The sequence below is a fragment of the Borostomias antarcticus genome, assembly GCF_949987555.1.
Source record: "Borostomias antarcticus genome assembly, chromosome: 6".
Lineage (NCBI taxonomy): Eukaryota > Metazoa > Chordata > Actinopteri > Stomiiformes > Stomiidae > Borostomias > Borostomias antarcticus.
The window spans coordinates 12,823,618-12,848,088 of record NC_140239.1 but is presented as its reverse complement, the minus strand read 5'-3'; the positions used below and the strand labels follow the sequence as shown (position 1 = coordinate 12,848,088).

The following is a 24,471-nucleotide window of genomic DNA, read 5'->3' as shown; positions in this document are numbered from 1 at the left end:
TAACTAACTAACTAACTAACTAACTAACTAAATGGCTAACTAACTGACTGACTTGCTAAATAACAACTGAATGACAACACTTAACTAACTAATTAACTGACTGACTAGCTAACTAACTACAGACCAAGTAGAGTAGAGCAACTGGCTCAATCTGTGTCTGGGAAACAGGACAATCTCATCAACACACATGTAGTGTGTTCTGTAACACATGTATGTTCTATAAAGGTGCCTGCACACTGCCCCGACCAACACCAACCAACGCCACCATTGGATTGGTGTGCCGTGTTTGTTGGTGACTGCTGGCGTCGGTTGGATGGATTTTGCAGCTGAATTCTAAACTTCCAACATTCTAACAACTGCCAACTGTAGAGTGTTGGTAGTTGGTTGGCATTGGTTGGGGCGGTGTGCAGGTTTAACCCATCTGTTTCAATATACCCAGAACGGGATTAGAACCCAGATCTTCTGCTTGGGAGGCGTGATTCCGATGTTAACATTAACATTAGATTTTAGATCAGTAGAGAAATATACCTTCTCTTACACTAGATCTATAGTTTGGAACAGTCTTCCAACATCACTAAAATCTGTGGACTCAAAGAATCCGTTTAAGGTGACAGTAAAACAGTGGATGTTGGCAAACCTGGAAGGATAGGGACTCACCTTCTATAGGAAGGTCTGTTCTTCACCTACATTACCTCACCTTCTATAGGAGGGTCTGTCCTTCACCTACATTACCTCACCTTCTATAGGAGGGTCTGTTCTCCACCTACATTACCTCACCTTCTATAGGAGGGTCTGTTCTTCACCTACATTACCTCACCTTCTATAGGAGGGCTGGCCCTTCAACTACTCCAATTACTACTACTATTTATTTCTGAAATTGCTGTATTTATTGTTGTTTTTATGTATTTATTGTTGTTATTTGTTTGTGCTTTATTTGTCTTGCTCTCTTTCACTTCCTCTTTCTCCTCTCTCTCACCCTAAGAGGGCCACAGTGGAAATGAGTCTTTGACTTTTCTGTGTTGATATCCTCCTTAGTTTTTACTATGTTGTGTGTTTTTTTTTTTGTTTTTTTTTAACTTTCCAATAAACCAAACCAAGACCAAAGACACTCTGACAGTTGCGCCAATAGGGACGTCCCTCTTGGAGGGACTGTCAGCGCTCCTTTGAGGAGGGAGTTTCACCAGCTACTCCACATTTCACTCTGTTACACAGGCACCCTAACACAATTACGTTGTGCGACACATCTGTTCCACAACTCGGGCACGCTATGTAAAAACACACATGTTCTTTAACACGCCACGTTCTCCGCGTTCTGCAGACATGTTCTACATCCTGGACGATGACGACCGCAAGCTGGACACGCTGGAGCAGTCGGACGACGCCTCGATGTATCAACGCTCCAAACCGGCCAAGGACCGCTCCCCGTTCACCATCCTGGCCTCCACGCGCTTTGTCCGCAACCGCTTCCTCAACTCGCTATCCCTCCCCAGCAAGAAGCTGCGCTCCACCAGCGACCCCAGCAAGGCCCCGCCCCCCGGCGGCAGCAGCGCCCGCACCCCGACCGAGCCCAAGCTGGGCGGGCTCCGGAGGAACCGCACGGTCACCGAGCCCTCCATGTTCTCCCCTGGGGGCGGGGAGGCGGGGGGGGAGGAGTTCACGCCCGTGTTCAACGGCAGGAGCCCCACTCCCAAGAGCCCCACGGTCAGCCTGGAGACGTCATTCGTGGGGACCAGGGGCGGGTCGGGCTCGGTGGAGCAGCTGGGCCGTGGAGCGGGGGACGTGGGGGCCGGGGAGACCCTCAGCAGAGAAAGGGAGCAGAGCAGCCGGGAGAGGCTGGCGGGGGGCGGCGACGGCGGGTCCTCCTCGTCTGGTGGTGGGGGAGGGGGCGGAGGAGGAGGGACTCAGTTTAAGAGCCGCAGCCAGAGCTTCAACACGGACACCACCACCAGCGGCATCAGCTCCATGAGCTCCTCCCCCTCGCGGGAGGCGGTGGGCAACCCTGACCAGCCCGACACTGCTGCTGCCGCAGAACCCGACTCCTCCGACTGCGTCAGCCTCAACACCGTGGTGTCGACCGGCACTGCCAAGGCCAGCGGCCTCTGCCCCCCGCCGCCCCCCCAGCCCCTCTCCCCCCCCGCCAGCGCCGCCAGCAACCACCTCCCCCTCTCCAAGTCCAGCTCTGTCCTGCTGGCGCCGCCCGGATCCTCCCACACGCTCCCGCGCCGGGCGCAGTCCCTCAGGTAGATCACTCAGTATGTCCCTCAGTAGATCACTCAGTATGTCCCTCAGGTAGATCACTCAGTATGTCCCTCAGTAGATCACTCAGTATGTCCCTCAGGTAGATCACTCAGTATGTCCCTCAGTAGATCACTCAGTATGTCCCTCAGGTAGATCACTCAGTATGTCCCTAAATAGATCACTCAGTATGTCCCTCAGGTAGATCACTCAGTATGTCCCTCAGTAGATCACTCAGTATGTCCCTCAGGTAGATCACTCAGTATGTCCCTCAGGTAGATCACTCAGTATGTCCCTCAGGTAGATCACTCAGTATGCCTCTCAGTAGATCACTCAGTATGTCCCTCCAGTAGATCACTCAGTATGTCCCTCAGGTAGATCACTCAGTATGTCCCTCAGGTAGATCACTCAGTATGTCCCTCAGTAGATCACTCAGTATGTCCCTCAGGTAGATCACTCAGTATGTCCCTCAGGTAGATCACTCAGTATGTCCCTCAGTAGATCACTCAGTATGTCCCTCAGGTAGATCACTCAGTATGTCCCTCAGTAGATCACTCAGTATGTCCCTCAGGTAGATCACTCAGTATGTCCCTCAGTAGATCACTCAGTATGTCCCTCAGGTAGATCACTCAGTATGTCCCTAAATAGATCACTCAGTATGTCCCTCAGGTAGATCACTCAGTATGTCCCTCAGTAGATCACTCAGTATGTCCCTCAGGTAGATCACTCAGTATGTCCCTCAGGTAGATCACTCAGTATGTCCCTCAGGTAGATCACTCAGTATGTCCCTCAGGTAGATCACTCAGTATGCCTCTCAGTAGATCACTCAGTATGCCTCTCAGTAGATCACTCAGTATGTCCCTCAGGTAGATCACTCAGTATGTCCCTCCAGTAGATCACTCAGTATGTCCCTCAGTAGATCACTCAGTATGTCCCTCCGGTAGATCACTCAGTATGTCCCTTAGTAGATCACTCAGTATGTCCCTCAGTAGATCACTCAGTATGTCCCTCCGGTAGATCACTCAGTATGTCCCTCCGGTAGATCACTCAGTATGTCCCTCAGTAGATCACTCAGTATGTCCCTCAGGTAGATCACTCAGTATGTCCCTCAGGTAGATCACTCAGTATGTCCCTCAGTAGATCACTCAGTTTGTTCTAGGAGCCTGATTGCTGTGTGCTTACTGTGTCTTATTATGTGATATACTTATATATATTATGATGGACTACAGGGATAGCTAACATGGTGGCCTACTACAGTATGTAACATCTCTGTAACTATGTATCTACACTACTGATAGTCATGTTTCTTATAATTAAGTATTTATTCCATGCTTAGTGTTCTGTTAAATGTTCCTAGCTAATAGAATTAAACATGCTCCAGGAGCCTGCTTGATCGTCTCATTGAGAGAGGTCAGGGAATAATTTTTACAGCTCATCTATATTGGCTCAAATGTGTGAACTGGTGTTTTGCTTACCTCTGGAAAATTAGGGGTACGATTTCTGTGTCCCCGCTTTTCTCTTGTAAAGCGCCTCTGTGTATGAATTGCGCTATACAAATAAAGTTTGATTTGATTTGATTAGGTCGCCGTCGGCGAGCACCCTGAAGTCCCTGGCGGACTGCAGCCTGGCGTACGCCAGCCCCCGCGATGCCCTGGGATACGCCACGCTGAAGAGGCTGCAGCAGCAGAGGATCCACCCCTCCCTGTCCCACAGCCAGGCACTGGCCTCCCCCGCCAAGGACGTGCTCTTCACCGACACCATCACCATGAAGACCGGCAGCCTGGACTCACGCCTCACGCCACGCAGGTAGGGGGGGACGCACACACACACACATATATACACACACATATATATACACACACATATATATACATGCATACACACGCGCACACACACATATATATATATATATATATATATATATACAGATACACGCGCACACACACACATACTCTATACACACACCCACACATACATATATATACACACACACACATATATACAGTACACTAGGGCTGCTCGATTATGGCAAAAATCATAATCACGATTATTTTGATTGATATTGAGATCACGATTATTTAACACGATTATTCATTGAAAATTTTTTTTTTTAATCAAAAGTTTTAACATTTTCTTAACATATCAAATTATACATTGACTTTGATAACAATTAATGTATTAAATGTTGACTGGCTTTTCTTTTTAACAATGTTCTTTGGATTAGATACATTTCTCCCATGGGAGACAAATTGTGAACCTTGAACTTGATAAATAAATAAAAGTGCCAAAACTGATAAATAAAGAAGCTTCAAAGCCCCGCCACCACCACAGAAGAAGACTACCTCGGAAAAATAATTTCACTATGACAGAACGCGTCTAAATAAGTTATTTAATGGTAGCGCCGAGGCTTCAAAACCCAGCATTTTTTAAAATAGACCCTTTTGCTTAGGTAAGTGAAGTTTCATGTTTATCTGACCTCTCCTAAATAGGCCGACACCGATTTATTTTGACGGCAAAGTGAATGGACCGGCAAAGGACTGTTGTCTGGCATGAGCAAGCGGAATGCGACAACGGGACTGAGAAGGGCTACTTTGAGGGGCAGCTACGACTGCGTAGCAAATTTTACACACCATGTCAACTTGGTCCAAATCTGTCTCCGCGAACCCATAGTGTTTCCACACCACTGACGTGGTTTTAGCTCTCGTCCACCAGCGGCTCTCTTTCTGCTGCCATAATCTTCTTGTCGTGTTTTGTTCGAGAGGAGCATGCGTGCGCCTCGCTTGACAACTCGTCTCGTTCTGAACTAAAGTGTTTGTTTTGGGGCTTTGGGGGGTGGGGGAGGGGTCAAGCACAGTATAGCTCTGCAGTGTAGGGTGCGCTTGATTTGTGATCGTTTTATGGCGATTATTTTGTTTTAATGATCGTTGACAGCCCAGATCTTAATCTAGATTAAAATTTGATTAATCGAGCAGCCCTACAGTACACGCACACACACATACTGTACATATATATATATACACACATACACACAAACACAGATACATACACGCATGCACGTGCAAACACACACAAACTACTCCTGTCAGGGTGTGCTTTTCTCTGTGTCCACGACTGTGTGTGTGTGTGTGTGTGTGTGTCTGGTTACAGCAACGCTGTTCTCCCCTCAGCATGGTCGATTCACTCACGCCTCTGCCATCCCTCCATGGCCTCTGGTTGCACACACACACACACACATTTCATAATTTTAGGGGTATGTCGCTCAATTTTTTAGGGCATGAAGTCTATTGAGTGAAATGAGGATTTGGAGCCTACAAATAAATATCTTGACTTTAAAGTTTTTATACTTGGATTAGGCCTTGGATTAGGCCTAAAAAACATGAATGTCATGAAAAACTTGTCATAAGTCATGCAATCTTGGTTAAATAATTTCAGTAATAACAGTGTTATGTTGACAACACATTATTATAGGCTACCTGTCATCAAGGAATAATGAACACTGCCTTCAGTAAATTATTAAGTTTTAATTTCTTTCACAGTTGCAAAAGGTAAGCGAGGCACTGATCAGAGAAAGCGTCCCGCTTCACTGGAATGCTACTAGCTATACCCACTAGCAACTTCACCGGAAATGCTACTAGCTATACCCACTAGCAACTTCACCGGAACTGCTACTAGCTATACCCACTAGCAACTTCACCGGAACTGCTACTAGCTATACCCACTAGCAACTTCACCGGAAATGCTACTAGCTATACCCACTAGCAACTTCACCGGAAATGCTACAAGCTATACTCACTAGCAATGTCACCGGAAATGCTACTAGCTATACCCACTAGCAACTTCACCAGAAATGCGACTAGCTATACCCACTAGCAACTTCACCGGAAATGCTAAAAGCTACAGTATACCCACTAGCAACTTCACCGGAAATGCTACAAGCTACAGTATACCCACTAGTAACTTCACCGGAAATGCTACAAGCTACAGTATACCCAATAGCAACTTCACCGGAAATGCTACGAGCTACAGTATACCCACTAGTAACTTCACCGGACATGCTACTAGAAAAAAAGAACTAGTTTAAGAACAAGTTCTTATTTACAAAGGCGGCCTGGCAAAAAGCAGAAAGCCTCTTGAGGGAAGGGGGTTTGGGGGCTGAAAAATAAAACAAGATTTTAAATAAGGTTTATAAGACAGTTGAAGAAAAATTCTTCTACATTCTTCTAAATTGACACATCACAACACATATAAAACAACATGCAACACTACAATGAGCAATCGCCAGCACAGACATACAGCAGCAGCAAATTATCAGCAAACATGCGAGACAGTTAAAAGACAGTTAAAGGTGCTCAGTTCGATTTTATTCGGCCGCTAGATGGGGCAGTGGTGCAGCGTATCAGATATAAACAAGTGGGCGTTTTCACTCCATATATGGATATGCACCCTCACACCCCCCAGCCGCATATTCGCTAGTCAGTTGAAACAGGAAGGGCCCTCTCTGTAGCTGTAAAAAGGAAAACAGCTTGAAACAGGCTTTCTATCATGACTGCAATGGGCCCAGCATTGCAACTACGGTTGAAAAACAGGTCCGACATCAATCAATTACCCATTTTTCCTGATTTATCAGCTAAATACATGGCTATATCAGCCGATTACATTCAGACTGACCACTCGCCTGAGTGGGAGAAAACGTTTGGTATCTAGTTAGCTTGCTGAAACTGTATCCATGTATGTTAGTGTATGCCTATGAATTATATGTCAGAACGCCAACTAACACCTTGATGAGTTTCTTGTCTTTGAAATTGAGAGTTTAACATGTTTTTTGAATGATTTTTCACGGTGCCCACCCACATCCATTGTATGACCAAAACGGTGGTAGAGCAATTATCAGACTTTCTCAAAAGTGCTAGTTTTTTCAACGTTTTGATCTGAACCATTGTATATGATCATAAGTAACCTTAAAACAGGGCTATACTCCTTTAACGATTCCGCTATCGATTCCTGTCGTTGCTGCGCATGCGCAATGTCGTCACATGCACGCTGCCTTGTTTTATTAGACCGCGGTAGAAGAAGCCAGCAACATGTCGTCTAGGCATAAATGTTTGAAAGTGTGGTTACGTTTCACGCGACAAGATGACAACACGGCCACTTGCAATGCTTGCAAAAACCTATATCATCAAAGGGGGGAAATACTACAAATATTCAAAAACATTTGGCCACACAGCATGCGATAACTTTGCAGGAATGTCACGTTTTTGATGCGCTCTGTGACGATAGCAGCGCAGCTAACGTTAGTGTAGTCGAAGGTAAACTCCTCCAGAGTCCCTGTCTATTGTGTTAGTGCCATTTGTTTAATTGTGTAAACCAGCTTTCACTATATGAATAATTTCCATTTCCATCCATGTAATTTAGATGATGATGTTCAGAGTCGGTCTGAAAAAATACTTATTTGTTTATGTCAGTTTTATTTTTAGGTGAATACACCTAAAAAACAGCACTGTAATTGGCATGTTCAAAGTAGTACATATAGAAGAAAATTAATGTTAATAAACCTGTTTGTACTCTTTTTAGCCCAATGAGAATCGATAAGAGAATCGATAAGCAGAATCGAAAATGGAATCGGAATCGCTAAAATCGTATCAATTCCCATCCCTACATGAAGTTATTGTATTTACATTTAAATTATGTCCAGCCATTCGTGGTCATTCGCTGTTCATATAGGCGCATTTTCTTGACTTAAACAATTTAAAGATTATAGGCGCGCTTTCGCAGGATCTCGGTTGACGAAGTGGTCGAGGGTATTTGAGTGAGCTGCTGGCAGGTCTCGCACTTTCTCGCAGTTGTTATAATATAATATATATAATTATAGTAGTTATTAAATACGAATATAACTGACATCCACCCGCAATCCACCCGAAATTAATCAAAATGTTGATTTGTATTTGCCCACCCACGATGCGGATGTCTCGGATGTCGCGGATATATCCGCAATATTCGCATCCCTAATACCCACTAGCAACTTCACCGGAAATGCTACTAGCTATATCCACTGGCACTGTTGAGTGCGGAGGTGCAAACGTGTGCTTTTGAACCCGCAATTTTAATCACCACTTTGCCTTTTTGTTGTGGTTATTTTGTTTTGGTTTTCATAGCATTTGAGCTAGTTAGAGGGAAAATAGTTATCGGTCAATATAGTCTGAGAGGACATTCGTAGCATCCCCGGAAAAGACAACATCCCCGTGCGCGCGCCAGACCTTATTTCACTTAATAAGGTAAAGTTGGTTTCACGTTCGACATTTGTCAGACATTCATATTCAGAATTTTAGGGACCGTGGAGAAAGTACAATTATAATCAGGTAAAAAATCTATAACTGCCAATATTGGACAAAGACACCACAAACCACTTGCAAATTATTCTACTAATCAATCTATAAAATATTGATTACTAGAGATGGGCCATCTATACCGATTTTGGCCGATACCGATTTTCAAAAATTGTAATTAATTGACAGCACTCACTTTGCATTTTCTTCCTTTTTTATTTAAAATTCTGCAATCGCAGGATAGTACAGATTAAAGTAAGTTAGTAATCAACACACCTGTGCTCCTGCATCTTTCCCTGAGACAAACGAGGGGCAGGCCCAGCGCGTGCATTTCTGCCGCTCTAGGCGAAACACAATTATGCCACCCCTCTATTTGCGAATACCAGCAATAACGCACAGCATAAGGAAACAACAGTAACTAAAGTCTAGTCTATTGCAACGCACAGTGTCAACATTATAAGGAAAAGCATGACGCGCATAACGACATGCAATAAGTGAGAATAGAATAGGATTAGAATTATTATTGCCTATTGTTGTGAATCTTTGGACTGAACTGGGCTTTAGAACAGCAGGCTACCTATTATTCTTCAATGATAGGCCTAATGTCTAATTTAAATAGCATATAACAACAATCAAATGTAGGCTATTAGGCTACTGTAGTTGTAGGCTATAATAGTTCGTTTCTGTAGGCCAGGGGTGTCAAACTCAAATACACAGTGGGCCAAAATTTAAAACTTGGAACAAAGTCGCGGGCCAACATTGAACAAATGAAAATTTTAATATGGACCCAAACAAGTTTTGCTTTAACATTAAATATGGAACAAGCAACACTTATTACCATACAATATATAACTTAATAGTGCAGACATGCTAAATCGAATTTCAAATAAAAAACACATCAATGGCATTCATTTGTAGCATTAGCGGTGAATGCGCTGTATAATACTGGCGGGCCAGCTCTATAGTAGTCATTTGGTATTACCTCGCGGGCCAAATATAATTACACTGCGGGCCAGAGTTTGACACCCATGCTGTAGGCTATTCTATGTGCGGAAAAATAACTCAGTTTTATGCCAATAGCCTGGAGTGGTCCGAACTGACCTCTAAAACTGCGCTGCTGCTGTCATTGCTGCTCTCCGCTCAACGTGCGGCGCGAACGGTTAGCCTACTTCTCAGGACTGTATCACTCCCTCCAGGAAATACACTTCACCATGTCTCTTGTATTTTGTCTTCATCAAATCCACCGTAGAACTATAGAATCGGCTCACAGAAACCGGCCAGTTAAAGCCAGATCGGCCGGTCGCAGATTGGGCTAATTTTAATCAAATCGGCCGGTTTTGAATCGGCCACCGATCGATCGGCCCATCTCTATTGATTACCAATTTATTAATCAATCAGACAGATATTCGATCAAGTTTTTTATCAATAACTTTGCCAATTCTGGGCAGAGACACCTCAAACCACTTCTACTAATCAACATCTATCTATGACACCTTTTGGTTTTCTGAAAATATTGATTACCAATTTATTGAAAATCAATAAAACCAATATTTCATGTGGCTCGGATCAATAACTTTGCCAATTTTGGGCACAGACACCTAATCAATAATTTAGAGCCCGACCGATATCAGATTTTTGGGTCCGATACCGATACCAATTTAGGAGAGTCTTAGCTGACCGATACCGATATTTTGGACCGATATTAAAAAAAAAGTTAAAAAATAACAATAAATCAGGTTTACAGTTTCAAACATTTTTATGATTGTTATTATGATGATTATCGTTAATTTTATTGTTGTTATAAGACTAAATGTCAAGAGATGGACATCAGTGATTCTTTTCAGCCTACAGAATCTAGCTAGCCTTGTTTTGAGCTGTTTGGAATGGAGTTGAATAGCCTACTAACTCCAACGGAGTCATGGGTTAAAGTTTTCTGTCTCCACAATGGATTTCCGTCAATTGGAGGGTTTCCGTTAATTTAAGTTAGACGCGAGCCTCTGAGCACAGCTTGCCATGTTTGTCTTGACTGACACGTTTTGTAGCCCTCCGCTTACGTTACAAGCTAACTAATATCATTATCTCAGATTAAAAGAACAAAACGGTGTGATGCATTCAATCACCATTTTATTTCAGCTGGTTATTTATTTGAGAATACAGCGATGCATGTCCTCTGCAAATGTAGCTAACGTTAGATCCATTTTCCCCTCATAACATCTTGCGGTAAGCAAAACTTCCACCTGCCTCACGGCCACTTCATAATAAGCTTGCTAGCCACCTCAAATAGTTAACAAAATGTTACATAGCTCGCTCGATAATGAGGATTGATAAGCAGTGTGGTCGTAAACTTTCACAGGTTCATTGCTGAGTATTCGTAAATGTTCCAAACTGTGTAGTAAGTTAGTAATGCAGGGCAGGCACGTCGTGTCTTGACTCTTTGCTGTGGATATGGGAGGCACGAGTGCTGCAGTTCACTTGCATTAGAGCTCCCTCTACTGGATAATTGGATAAATATCCTTTTTTTGTGTGTTGTTCTTTACAGCGTTTACGTGGAAAATACAGGCGGAAATAATGTTCTTTAAATAGGGACATATCGGCTGCATAACAGCCGATACCGATGTCGTTAAAAAGGTCTAAAAACAGCCAATATATCGACTCTTCCGATATATCGGTCGGGCTCTACAATAATTTAATAAAACCAAGAGCTGTCATAGATAGATATTGATTAGTAGAATAATTCTGAAAGGGTTTGAGGTGTCTGTGCCCAAAATTGGCAAAGTTATTGATCCGAGCCACAGGAAATATTGGTTTTATTGATTTATTGATTTTCAATAAATTGGTAATCAATATTTTCAGAAAACCAAAAGGTATCATAGATAGATATTGATTAGTAGAATGATTCAGAAGTGGTTTGAGGTGTCTGTGCCCAGCATTGGCAAAGTTATTGATAAAAAACTTGATCGAATATCCGTCTGATTGATTAATAAATTGGTAATCAATATTTTCAGAAAACCAAAAGGTGTCATAGATAGATATTGATTAGTAGAATGATTCAAAGGTTGTTTAAGGGGTCTGTGCCCAGAATTGGCAAAGTTATTGATAAAAAACCTGATCGAATATCTGTCTGATTGATTAATAAATTGGTAATCAATATTTTCAGAAAACCAAAAGGTGTCATAGATAGATATTGATTAGTATAATGATTCAGAAGTGGTTTGAGGTGTCTGTGCCCAGAATCGGCAAAGTTATTGATCCTAATCATATTAAATATTGATTTAATTGATTTATTGATTTTTAATAAATTGCTAATCAATAATTAATAAAACCAAGAGCTGTCACAGATAGATATTGATTAGTAGAATAATTCTGAAAGGGTTTGAGGTGTCGGTGCCCAGAATTGGCAAAGTTATTGATCTAAGCCACATGAAATATTGGTTTTATTGATTTATTGATTTTCAATAAATTGGTAATCAATATTTTCAGAAAACCAAAAGGTTTCATAGATAGATATTGATTAGTAGAATAATTCAGAAGTGGTTTGAGGTGTCTCTGCCCAAAATTGGCAGTTATTGATCCTAACCACATTAAATATTGGTTTAATTGATTTATTGATTTTTAATAAATAGGCAATCAATAATTTCATAACTACAAAAGCTGTCACAGATAGATATTGATTAGTAGAATAAGTTGCAAGTGGTTTGTGGTGTCTTTGTCCAATATTGGCAGAGTTAGATTTTCTTCTGATGTCAAATCTTAAAAGACGGTCTGGACGCTTACTAGATAACGTTAGCTAGCTAAACACAAAAAATCATTAGCTTAGCTAGCTTGCACATGGTTTAGCTAGCTCGCTTGCATTGTTAGCTAAGGTTATAACATCAGGTCTGGTGTTGGTAGCCTCGCGTCACCAGTCTCCTCGGGGAGAAGAGCCTGGTATCTATTTACTTCACTGCCTTAAGCCCGCCCCATCATCCGGCTCGAGCCTGTAGAGCCCGCCTCCAACATCCGCTTGCTTTATTTTTCCTTAACCGGTAGTTCTCCTCGCATCTTCTTTTACAATTTTCGTCGGTGTTATGCCTGGTGATGCCATTGCGAATGTTATCTACTCGAAACTTTACCATGTGCAGCCTACAGTAAAAACATTACAACAACTGTCTGTCTTCCGGTCCAGACCGGGTGATTATGTGATGCGTCATCACGCTTCCGCTCTAGACCGGCAAAACAACACCGAATGAGAAAATGCCCCAGACTAGGTGTTGGTGTGCAAGCTAAGTGAATTTACAGGCTTACTGGATTGATGTCAAAGCTAGAAAGACGGTCTGGTCGCTAACTAGTTTGCACACTGTTTAGCTAACATTAGCTTGCTTGAATTATTAGCCACGGTTATAACGTCAGGTCTTGTTGGTGTGCAAGCTAATGTTGTGAATTGAAATAGGCTACTGTTTAGGAAGGATTTGAATTGAGAAGCTGTTTTTCAATAACATCACAAAATAGGTTGTGGACTAAAAGTGCCAAACCAGTACAGTACAGTCTATTAATACCCTGAATGTATTGCTCTCCTTAATATAGAATGACGAGGTGACAGTACACAGAGAGAGAGGGGACAGCAGACATGAGCAAGGGACCCAAGAGTTACAGGTAATAGAAATATCAGTCAGCTTAATGTGTAGGATAACTACAGGGGAAATTCCTGCCCCAAAATTCGCTCGGTGTGCACAAAAACATTTTCGTCGACTCTCCAACTCTGCACCCCCACTTTCAACTATAACTAGGCTCTCATGGCTAGATCCACTGGCAACTTCACTGGAAATGCTACTAGCTATATCCACTAGCAACGTCACTGGAAATGCTACTAGCTATACCCACTAGCAATTTCACTGGAAATGCTACTAGCTATATCCACTAGCAACGTCACTGGAAATGCGACTAGCAATATCTACTTGCAACTTGACTGGAAATGCTAATAGCTATATCCACTAGCAACTTCTGAACCACCCCGTAGCATGCAGCATAATCTTGTAGACGCTTGCTGTAGTCTCTTCAGTCACGTCAGTGGGTTATCTATCTAACGATGCTGGCTGGTCAGTAATGTAACATTCGCTAACGTTAGCCAGCTAACTTCCAAGCTGTTCCTATGGTCTGTGGAGCTAGCTAGTCTTATCGCATCAAAGCCACTAGCAGGCTATGTAACGTTGTCTTGATATCCCCAAATGAATTCAACGTAGCCTACTTTCAATTAATTTGGGAATGTCAAAAATATGACAGGAGACCACTGATGCTTTTAAAGCAACCTGGAGCTTTTGACCGTATGAGGGACAGAAAAGCCACAGCAGCCGTAGGGCGTACATGTTAGGGGCATCCCGGCCGGAGCGAGAGTTGTGGTCGTGGCGGTCATGAGATTCCCGCGCCTGACACACTCTCACAGCAGGATCCTGACACTCACAGCAGGATCCTCACACTCTCACAGCAGGATCCTCACACACTCTCACAGCAGGATCCTCACACACTCTCACAGCAGGATCCTCACACACTCTCACAGCAGGATCCTCACACACTCTCACAGCAGGATCCTGACGCACTCTCACAGCAGGATCCTCACACACTCTCACAGCAGGATCCTGACACACACTCACAGCAGGATCCTCACACTTTCACAGCAGGATCCTGACACACTCTCACAGCAGGATCCTTACACTCTCACAGCAGGATCCTCACACACACTCACAGCAGGATCCTCACACTCTCACAGCAGGATCCTGGGTTAGCTGAGGGGTATTTATGGTGCTGTTGTCTGTAGTGCTTTGGTGCTGTGCTGCTGTGTCCAACCATGTCCTGTTCATCTCCCATCCATGGTCTGGGTCCGGCCTGACTGAGTCACATCAGGTGGTTCAGCTGGGCTTCACTCTGTCTGTCAGGGCTGTTAGACTGTGTGTGTGTGTGGGTGTGTGTGTGTGTGTGTGTGTGTGTGTGTGTGTGTGTGTGTGTGTCTGTGTGTCTGTGTGTCTGTGTGTGTGTCTGTCTGTCTGTCTGTGTGTGGTACTGTGCTATCCCAGGTTATCAGCTAAAAGGGTCAGCTGGCCAGCTGCTCCTCTGTCTCCTCATCGTCATCGCAGGCTGTCCATCAACATGCTGCCTCGGTGGGTCCTCCCCCCTAGAGCCCATCCCATCATAGACATGCCCCTAGACACGCCCCTACGTACACCCTTAGCCTAGCCTAGCTAGCCTAGCTAAGATAGCCTATACAAGGTATAGGTTAGTCTTGCTATGCCAGATTTAAGAGATCTCCGCCTCTGAAAGTCTGGAGACATCTCCATCGAAAACCTTCACTAGAACAGCGCTGAAACCCAACACTACCAGTCAGAAGCACTGACTACATCTCCAGTAGGGCAGAGGACCTGCCTTAATGGAAATTATGTCCTCCAAACAAACTGGAGCAGAGAGTCAAAACAAAACTAAAAACATTCCCCTTTACAAGCCCCTTTAGGAAGGACAGGACTCAAGACGTTGGATTGGTTCGGCAATTTTTTCTCAGGTTTTTTTCTCAAATTGTTTCCACCCACCTTTAGCGACAAACGTCTTCAGTCTCTAGTTGAGCAGCGTTTAGAGACTGAGTCAAACCTGGACGAACGTCTTCAGTCTCTAGTTGAGCAGCGTTTAGAGACTGAGTCAAACCTGGACGAACATCTTCAGTCTCTAGTTGAGCAGCGTTTAGAGACTGAGTCAAACCTGGACGAACGTCTTCAGTCTCTAGTTGAGCAGCGTTTAGAGACTGACTCAAACCTGGACGAACGTCTTCAGTCTCTAGTTGAGCAGCGTTTAGAGACTGACTCAAACCTGGACGAACGTCCTCAGTCTCTAGTTGAGAGCAGCGTTTAGAGACTTGACTCAAACCTGGACGAACGTCCTCAGTCTCTAGTTGAGCAGCGTTTAGAGACTGACTCAAACCTGGACGAACGTCCTCAGTCTCTAGTTGAGCAGCGTTTAGAGACTGACTCAAACCTGGACGAACGTCCTCAGTCTCTAGTTGAGCAGCGTTTAGAGACTGACTCAAACCAGGACAAACGTCTTCAGTCTCTAGTTGAGCAGCGTTTAGAGACTGACTCAAACCTGGACGAACGTCCTCAGTCTCTAGTTGAGCAGCGTTTAGAGACTGACTCAAACCTGGACAAACGTCGTCAGTCTCTAGTTGAGCGCGGCGTTTGGAGACTGACTTGTGAGTCTAGGTCATGGTAGGCTGCGCTGAGCAGTGGGAGGAGCTGTGCTTTAGAGGAACACGTCTCGTCACTGTTGCTGCTGAGATGTTCCACCCTAGACCATATATAGACCTTCATCCAGACAATGTTCTCAGTAACATGTCATGTCTGTGTGTATGACTGCATGTGTGTGCGTGTATGTGATGTGTGTGTGCATGTCTGTGTGTGTCTATTTGTGTGTGCATGTTTGTGTGTGTGTGCGCGCGCTTGTGTGTACATGTCTCTGTGTGCATGTTTGTGTGTGTGTGCATGTTTGTGTGCGTGTGTGTGTGTGTGTGTGTGTGTGTGTGTGTACATGTGTGTGTGTGCATGTTTGTGTGTGTGTGTGTGGTACTGTGCTATCCCAGGTTATCAGCTAAAAGGGTCAGCTGGCCAGCTGCTCCTCTGTCTCCTCATCGTCATCGCAGGCTGTCCATCAACATGCTGCCTCGGTGGGTCCTCCCCCCTAGAACCCCTCCCATCATAGACACGCCCCTAGACACGCCCCTAGATATTAGACATAGTGGGAAGAATCGATTCCTGTAAGAATCGCTATTCTATTCTTTAAGATTATCGATCGATTCATAAATTCCCCTGAAATCGATTCCTTTCAGCCTGTTTGCAAACATTTTGTGCTCAAAATGTTGTGCTTGCCGGTGTATTTAATGAGTTTCTGTAGTCAAATGGTGGAAAAGTGGAAAAATTACACATCTATCACATCGCTGATCGCTGAATCGAAAATCGCTTTGAAATCGAATTGAAAGAATCGAACCCAAGAATCAAAATCAAATCGAATCATGAAAGAATCGCTACTGATTCCCTCTCCTACTAGATATACTATCCCCTAGACACGCCCCTAGATACACCCCTAGATAGAACCCCTCTCTCTCTCTCTCTCTCTCTCTCTCTCTCTTTCTCTCTCTCAGAAAGATCCAAGCGTAGTCATGCTCTCCTGTAGTAGTAGAGACTTTTGTAAGGTCTCCTAGACCAGGACGAGGAAGACTAGCCTGTAGTTAGGTCTCCTAGACCAGGGCTAGGTAGACTAGCCTGTAGTTACAGTATGTCTCCTAGTCTAGACCAGGACTAGGTAGACTAGCCTGTAGTTAGGTCTCCTTGACCAGGCCTATGTAGACTAGCCTGTAGTTAGGTCTTCTAGACCAGGACTAGGTCGACTGGACTGTAGTTAGGTCTCCTAGACCAGGACTAGACCAGGACTAGATAGATTGGACTGTAGTTAGGTCTCCTAGACCAGGACTAGGTAGACTGGACTGTAGTTAGGTCTCCTAGACCAGGACTAGACCAGGACTAGATAGACTGGACTATAGTTAGGTCTCCTAGACCAGGACTAGACCAGGACTAGGTCGACTGGACTGTAGTTAGGTATCCTAGACCAGGACTAGGTAGACTGGACTGTAGTGTGGTCTCCTGGACCAGGACTAGGTAGACTGGACTGTAGTGTGGTGTGGTGGAGTTGTAGTGAACAAGTTGTCTTGTAGCTGGTGCTGCTGCTGTGTTTAGGCAGCTGTGGCTTGAACCAACCCAGAGAAGTAGACTCTGTCTGTCTGTCTGTCTGTCTGTCTGTCTGTCTGTCTGTCTGTCTGTCTGTCTGTCTGTCTGTCTGTCTGTCTGTCTGTCTGTCTGTCTGTCTGTTTGTCTCTGTCTGTCTGTCTGTCTTTCTTTCTTTCTTTCTTTCTTTCTTTCTAATATTGTCTCTCCCCTCTGTTGTCCCATGTCCTCTCCCCCCAGGTTTCTGAAGGCGCTGAGCTTTGCGTCCCTGGACAGGGAGGATGTCCTGAGCCCGGTCCTGAGCCCGGTCAGCCAGCCCACGCTGCAGCACTGCTCCTCCCTGCGCTCCATGGTCTCCAGCGCCGCCTATGGCTGCCATGACGACTACGTGGGTCTGGCGCTGCCCGTGGACATCAGCCACATGTTCCACGTCCGGGACGTGCCCTACTTCCTGCAGAAGACCAGCCCCCCCTCCGACGAGAGGAGCAGCTTCCTGTTCGGAGACGGAGACGGTAACCATGGCAGCTTGTCTCTAGTCTTAAAGGGGCACGCCAAGATTTTCTATAAATTCATTTTCAGAATTTTTTTAACCATTTTCTTCAGGTAGCCAAATTCACCCGCCCTAGTGTCCAGTTATCCCCAGCCTTGCTAATGAGACCCGGTCGCACATCCACGCCGGTCAGACACCCGAAAGAAGGAGACAGCTTCCCGACTCCCTCAGCGCCCGTCGCTGTAACTCAGCACCTGCAGGGGGCGCTGTGGCGCGACTTGTCTCACAAGCCCAGTTAAAGTAAACTCCCTCAGGGAGCGACTGACCAAAGTGTCCCTCCCTATGGGGACCGGCCAGACCAAAGTCTCCCTCCCTACGGGGACCGGCCAGACCCGGCTCTGGACAAACCAGGATTACAACCATGCATCAATGCCCATGACTAGACCACTATGCCACCATGGACCCCCACAGGACCACCCCTTTAAGAGCACAATACTGTAGGAGGACAGAAAAAGAGAGGGGGATGGGAGGAGAGATGGAGGAGAGATGGAGGAGAGAGTGAGGAGAGATGGAGGAGAGAGGGGTGGAGAGGAGGAGGAGAGGGGGGAGAAAGGGGTAGAGAGGGGAAAGAGAGGGAGGAGAGATTGAGGAGAAAGGGGTGGAGAGGGGGAGGAGAGAGGGAGGAGAAAGGGGTGGAGAGGGGAAGGAAAGGGGGAGGAGAGGGAGGAGAAAGGGGTGGAGAGAGGGAGGAGAGATTGAGGAGAAAGGGGTGGAGAGGAGGAGGAGAGAGGGAGGAGAAAGGGGTGGAGAGGGGAAGGAAAGGGGGAGGAGAGAGGGAGGAGAAAGGGGTGGAGAGAGGGAGGAGAGATTGAGGAGAAAGGGGTGGAGAGGGGGAGGAGAGAGTGTGGAGGTGTAACCATCAGACGGGCGGAATCATGTCCCAGCCGATCAAGAACAAGTGCTGCCTGGCAACACACACATTGCTGATATCATGCTGTGTGTGTGTGTGTGTGTGTGTCCGTGTGTGTCCGTGTGTGTCCGTGTCCCCTCCAGGTGAGCGCTCCTCTCTTCCCGTCCTGAAGCAGCAGTTCAGCCTGTCGGAGCTGCTGGCGAGCCGGAACCAGACCAAGGCTCTGGGCCCGGAGGACACAGGCCTGCAGGAGCACACCGACCACAACTGTCTGTACTGCGTGGGCGCGCGCGTGCTAGGGTACCCCACCCAGCCCCTGCTCAGCAACGCACACACACGGGCAGGTGAGCACACACGCGCACACACACGCACTCACACACACACACGGGCAGGTGAGCACACACACACACGCACTCACACACACACACACATGCATACACACACACACGGGCAGGTGAGCGCGCACACACGCACTCACACACACACACACACACACATGCATACACACACACACACGGGCAGGTGAGCACGCACACACACACACACACTAGGGCAGGTGAGCACGGACACACACGCACACACACTAGGGCAGGTGAGCACGCACACACACACACACTAGGGCTGGCACTGAAGGTTTGTTCCTAGTACTGACAGCTAAATCTCAATTCAGACATTCGAAGTTTGAAAATGTTAAAAACCTTATTTAAATTGTCAGGCTGAGCCCTGACTGCCGCCCCAGCAAACCCTCACATAAGAGCGTGACGGTTCTGTCTCCGGCGCTGCCCTGCTTGCTCCTGCAGAGCAGAAGGCTTGCACACTCCCTCTTCAGACATAGCCCTCTTCCACCAAAGTAAGTCTGGTTCGTGAACTGGTTCGGTTCAGAATTCTTGGAACCTTGGGTCTATCTAGGGAACAGGCCCGCGTTTCAACCAGGTTTGAGTGGAACCGTTGTACGTCATTAGCTTGGAGATATAGGCATGTGTACAGTTGTTTAGGTGGTGTGTCAAAAGTGGCTTGTGTAGGTTATAGCATACAAAAGACAATGGCATCTATCCTGTCAGCTTGCCTGTCTGTATGGCTGTCTGGCCTTAATCAAAGCATCTGAGCTCGAGCACGGTTCTTATGGTTCGGGGGCGTTCCACCCCTTCCCCGATCAGACTGGTCTGGACTGGACTGGTCTGGTCTCTCCTGCAGTTTACGGCCTTGTGTGGTCAAGATAACCTATGCCGCCTCGGCGCCCAGTTCTCTATCTCTTACCACAACAATTGCTGTTGTCCACAGAATGTACCAACCATGGAATGTCATCTTTATCTCATAAGTCTATGGAAGGGAGACACAGTTTCTTACAGAAAACTCGAGCAGACAGCCACACTCGGGTCAATCATCATAATTAGAAACAGCTAACAGGATCAGGTTAAACTACAACATTTCTAGATTATACGTGAACATGCAAAATCATAATGATCAAGAGAAATGTTGACTTCCCACAACCTAAACCTGAACAGTCATTATGCAGAAAGAAAAAGAAGCAAACATGGAAACATGCCTAACGCTAAAACAGGTTACTGTCTAAACCATAACATACAATACTTCCTCTAGCATGATTACAATTCTAAAGCAAAGCTAATTTATCTTATCAGATCACTTCAGGTATTGCTGTGTGAATTTCTGCTGTGAAAGGAAAATTACTCCAAATTCGAGGGCCCCCGACCCAGAGATTAAAAAAAAAAACTTTTTAACAAACTACACTTCACAATACCCCTGTCTCTGTTTTAATGAGTATATCTCAAGTGCAACCTGGAGTTTTATTCACAGTATGACAATGACCCACACCCTTCACAATCACTGGCATCGACTTCCTGTCCCTGACCAGCAAGCTGTGAATGGAGGATGAAAAGGTTATTGTGTGGTGTGAAAGTTCAAATATCCCGTCTTGGTCTGTTGACGTCTCCACCCGGAGTAGTGTCTTCCCTGCTGACCTCCAGCACACGTTGGCCACCGTGTCCCAAGTCAACCCGGAAGTCCTTCTCTCCAACTCCACCTGTTAGCACAAAAAAACACAAGAAAACTGTGACAGCATTATGCATTCCACTCTCTGATTGTGAGAGCATGTCTCCTCTCTCTCTGTCTCGCTCTCTCTCTCTCTCTCTCAGGTCATATATAGAGGTTCTTATTTATTATCTTTTTATAGAAGAGCCACTGTCGACTCCAGACTTGATCTTTCGGAAGGTTCGTTCTAAACTGCCTACGGTCCTAGCACCCATTCTCTCTAGCCCTTTAGCAGAGCTACAGTCATCCGAATAGTGGAAGCAAATTGGAACATTACCGTGTAATTCCCCAAGTTTGCTTTCTTCAGAAACTCTCTCTCCTCTCAAAGATTCTAAGGAGGGGCTTGATCCCCTCGACCGCGTGTGAGGAGAGTAGATACTGACAAGTACATGGAGGAGGCCTGCCTGTGAAGGTGAGCGGTTCCATTTTCAGAAGCCCATAATCATTTTTTGTCTTTTGCCCAGATTGGCAACTCTGCAAGGTCAGGTTTGTTTACCCGACTCAAATTCCATTTGACTTTCCCTTGTTGGAAATGAAGGGATGAATTGATTTTTGTCAACACATCAAGACCCAGTAGAGGTTATCCTACCGGTCCCACCCACACAAAGGTCGTGAGAGACACAGGTCCCAATTCCAGCAGGAATGGCCTGGTTTTTCTCACCCATAAAGGGTTCCCCCCCCCTGCACCATGCATGCCTTGCTTTCGCTCTCTCAATTTGATGTCTGTTCCCTCTAGACAACGATGAGGATTGACTGTAGCCACCCCCCCTCGTATCAAGGAGGAACTCTGTTTTGGTGTCCGTTCAAGCTGGTTGTTATATACAGGCTTTTTGGCTTTTGTAACATGGCGGCCTAGGATGCGGAGCGGCGGCGGCAGCTACTGATAATGGAGAGCCGTGTATGAAGTTGGAACAGTTGTTCTCTAATGGCCTCTGCTTACACAGTTCTTTCTCCAATGGCCTCTGCTCCCACAAAAATGACAACGCACTCGTCTGTCATCCCTAGCTCTGAATGGGATCTGTGGAGCTCTGGCTTTCTCCTCTACTCTCTTGTTCTTGGTGGTGATTGCTTTAGAGTGTCACCGATCAACGGGTGACTGGCCTGAGCCATGTTCACATCACCTACATCGCGTGGATGTTTTACACTAGCCGACCAGCATTCAAGATTGCCATCTGCACCGACAGTAACACCCCCCGATCGTAGGGGGCGCAAGTTCGAAGCAGCTGGTGGCTTTGCTTGACATTTACGATCCCTCCTCCCTCTCCTAACCTTGTCCGGGGGAGGAGGGGGCGGAAACTCGGGCTCCTCCTTTAACCTCTCGTCATCGCTGTCTTCATCTGACGGCATTGTCAGCCCCGTCCCCTGCAGTGGGACAGGCTCACTTTGGTAAAATGAGACAGACCTCGGCCTGTCATTGATGAGTGTTCTATCTCCTCCTCCCTAGCCTACTCAACCTCTCTCGCTGTAGTCGAGCGACTGGCTTACTGTAGTTTGTCTCTGTTGTATCTGAAGGGAGGGGCTGAGTCGGGAGCGAGAAGGAACTGCTCCAGCACTCTGCTGAAACAGATAAGGTTTTGGGTCACACACGGTATGATTTTATCACAGTGACCTAACCAACAATGCTTCCCTAGAATGTATATATCTAGGCCCATACATACATACAGATGTGGGAACATAAGAATGTAACTTGACCCGCGGTATTCTAACAGGCGCTTTACGGCATTCCGCACCACCGCTCGCCTGCCCATAGGGGCGCAGTAATACCACTCATTGACCCATTGCTGTAGCTCATCTCGCACATTAGATGAGCCTACCGTTCTCAAACTCCTTGTTCTCTGTCTGGTTGTAATTTAATTATTACGAACAAAGCCTATCTATTTATAGTTTCTATCTCTGTAACTGTCGCCGGGTCTATATCTGTTAACTGTCGGGACAAGTAGAAGTTTAATACATTAGGCTGAGTGTTCTCATGGAACATGGCATCAGGACGAGTAAGATGGCTAACGGAGATGACCAGAGATGTGTTTATAATGGTTCACTCACTCCCTCCCTATTACCATACCACTACATGGAATGTAACTGCGTAAGATATTCATGACTCAAACAAGCAGACGCGCCGATCACTGATGGCAGCAGGTTGAAATATCAGGTAGTATTCAGGTTCCGTCTTTAGTTGAATGATAAATCCCATATAAATGGTTGGAATTCTAATGATGTGCAAGTGTGATTTTGTCAACTTTAGTGCTGTCTGCTAATAGCAGGCTGTGAAGCTGCACGATAAGACCGTGATAGCAAGTTAGCTCACGACAGCAGCTTCCATAATATTAACGGTAGCTGTCGGTGGCTAAAAAGCAGATAGCTAACTTTACAACGATGATTCCTGTAGCTATTTTGATTTTGATGTTATTAGTTCAACTTCTGTTTCTCGGGCAGGAACGGAGACGAACTCGCATTAGCAACAAAGCAGCTAGAGGAATGATCTTTACATTAGCTAACTGCTTTAGCTACTGCTAGCTACCGTCTTCTTCACTTCTCCTTCGGTAAAACATGACACCGTTGTGTTGTGGTATTGTGGAGGGCTTAGGCAGAAGCAGGAAGAGAAACCACTTTTGCCCGATATAAGTAAAATAATGGTCTCATAAGCATTTTTAGATTGTAAAATTGTGTTCACTTGTTTTAGTTTGCAAACATATGCAATTTTCTTAGCATTCCAAGCTTTGTATGTAGTTTTAATGTGAAAGATACATCTTGAATGCAGTCAAGACAAATTATTTTGCCTCTTAACTTTTGTCAAACCCCCTGGTTCCAGTCAATTGGATTATAGGCTATAGGCTACTTTCGTTTACAATGACGTTACCTTATGAACACAAATAGCTTAACCTATAGGCCTACATAAAAACAATAGCCTAAAGACATGTTTATTTACAATTTATTTTCTTTCATTGATAGCATGCCAATAGTTAGGGGAAAACGATGCGCGGTCTCTTTAGCCCTGAGACCATCAGGCAGGCAGCTCAGGAGGTCGTTGAAGGCTATATATATTATTATGATATTATGTCTAATAATACATTCGTTGAAAGTACACAGGCTGATCTACTATACGGAATTGGACCGAGGAGTGTTCTCATATGGAACTAGGCTGCACACGGCCACCCGCGACAAGAGCTGAATTGTAGTCAGCTTTCCCCGCTGCGCGAAGGACGCGTGCGTCCCCCGCTCCGAGGGAGAACGCAGGCGGAATGTCGCTCCCCGTCTGAAACGGCCTTGACTCCTGGAATCCCAAGGTCTTTCATATTGAAATTCTCTTGATGGTCTGGGGATGCGAGACGTGTTAAGGGAGTGCATCAGTCGTGAGCCTTGACAGCAGGCTACCAGCCTGCGCTGCGCTCAGCACAAAGTTGGATGAATGGATGGACTTATTGGAATCCTGGAAAATGTTTATTGCGCTCTAAAATCATGAAAGCATAAATGTAAAAATGCAGCAACAGAAGTAATCTAGATGAGATGGTGGTTTAAATGAATGGCAACACATAAATTGAGACATAAATTGAGACTGGTGATAATGCTGATAATCTACAGTAGGGCCTACCTCTGGCTGAGTTCATGGTTACAGCCATTCATCTCTTACACATGGGCCTATACAATACTTGCACAATCTACTTTGGACGTTAAATCCATCCATCAATCAAACTAGCGAATTCAATGGCCGGTCATGGCAAAGCACCCGCTAAC

General features: G+C 45.5%; 1 protein-coding gene across 3 annotated transcripts in view; it reads left to right on the top strand.

Moving 5' to 3' along the window:
- Nucleotides 1-24,471, top strand: part of LOC311310331 (rapamycin-insensitive companion of mTOR-like) — a 107,869-nt gene that overhangs the window by 65,018 nt on the left and 18,380 nt on the right. For all 3 annotated transcript variants that reach the window (XM_084439777.1, XM_084439776.1, XM_084439778.1), the window contains 4 exons: nucleotides 1,319-2,240; nucleotides 3,817-4,041; nucleotides 17,531-17,802; nucleotides 18,834-19,034. In XM_084439777.1, the coding sequence (XP_084295903.1) occupies nucleotides 1,319-2,240; nucleotides 3,817-4,041; nucleotides 17,531-17,802; nucleotides 18,834-19,034 (1,620 nt within the window). The remainder of the gene's footprint in view (nucleotides 1-1,318; nucleotides 2,241-3,816; nucleotides 4,042-17,530; nucleotides 17,803-18,833; nucleotides 19,035-24,471) is intronic.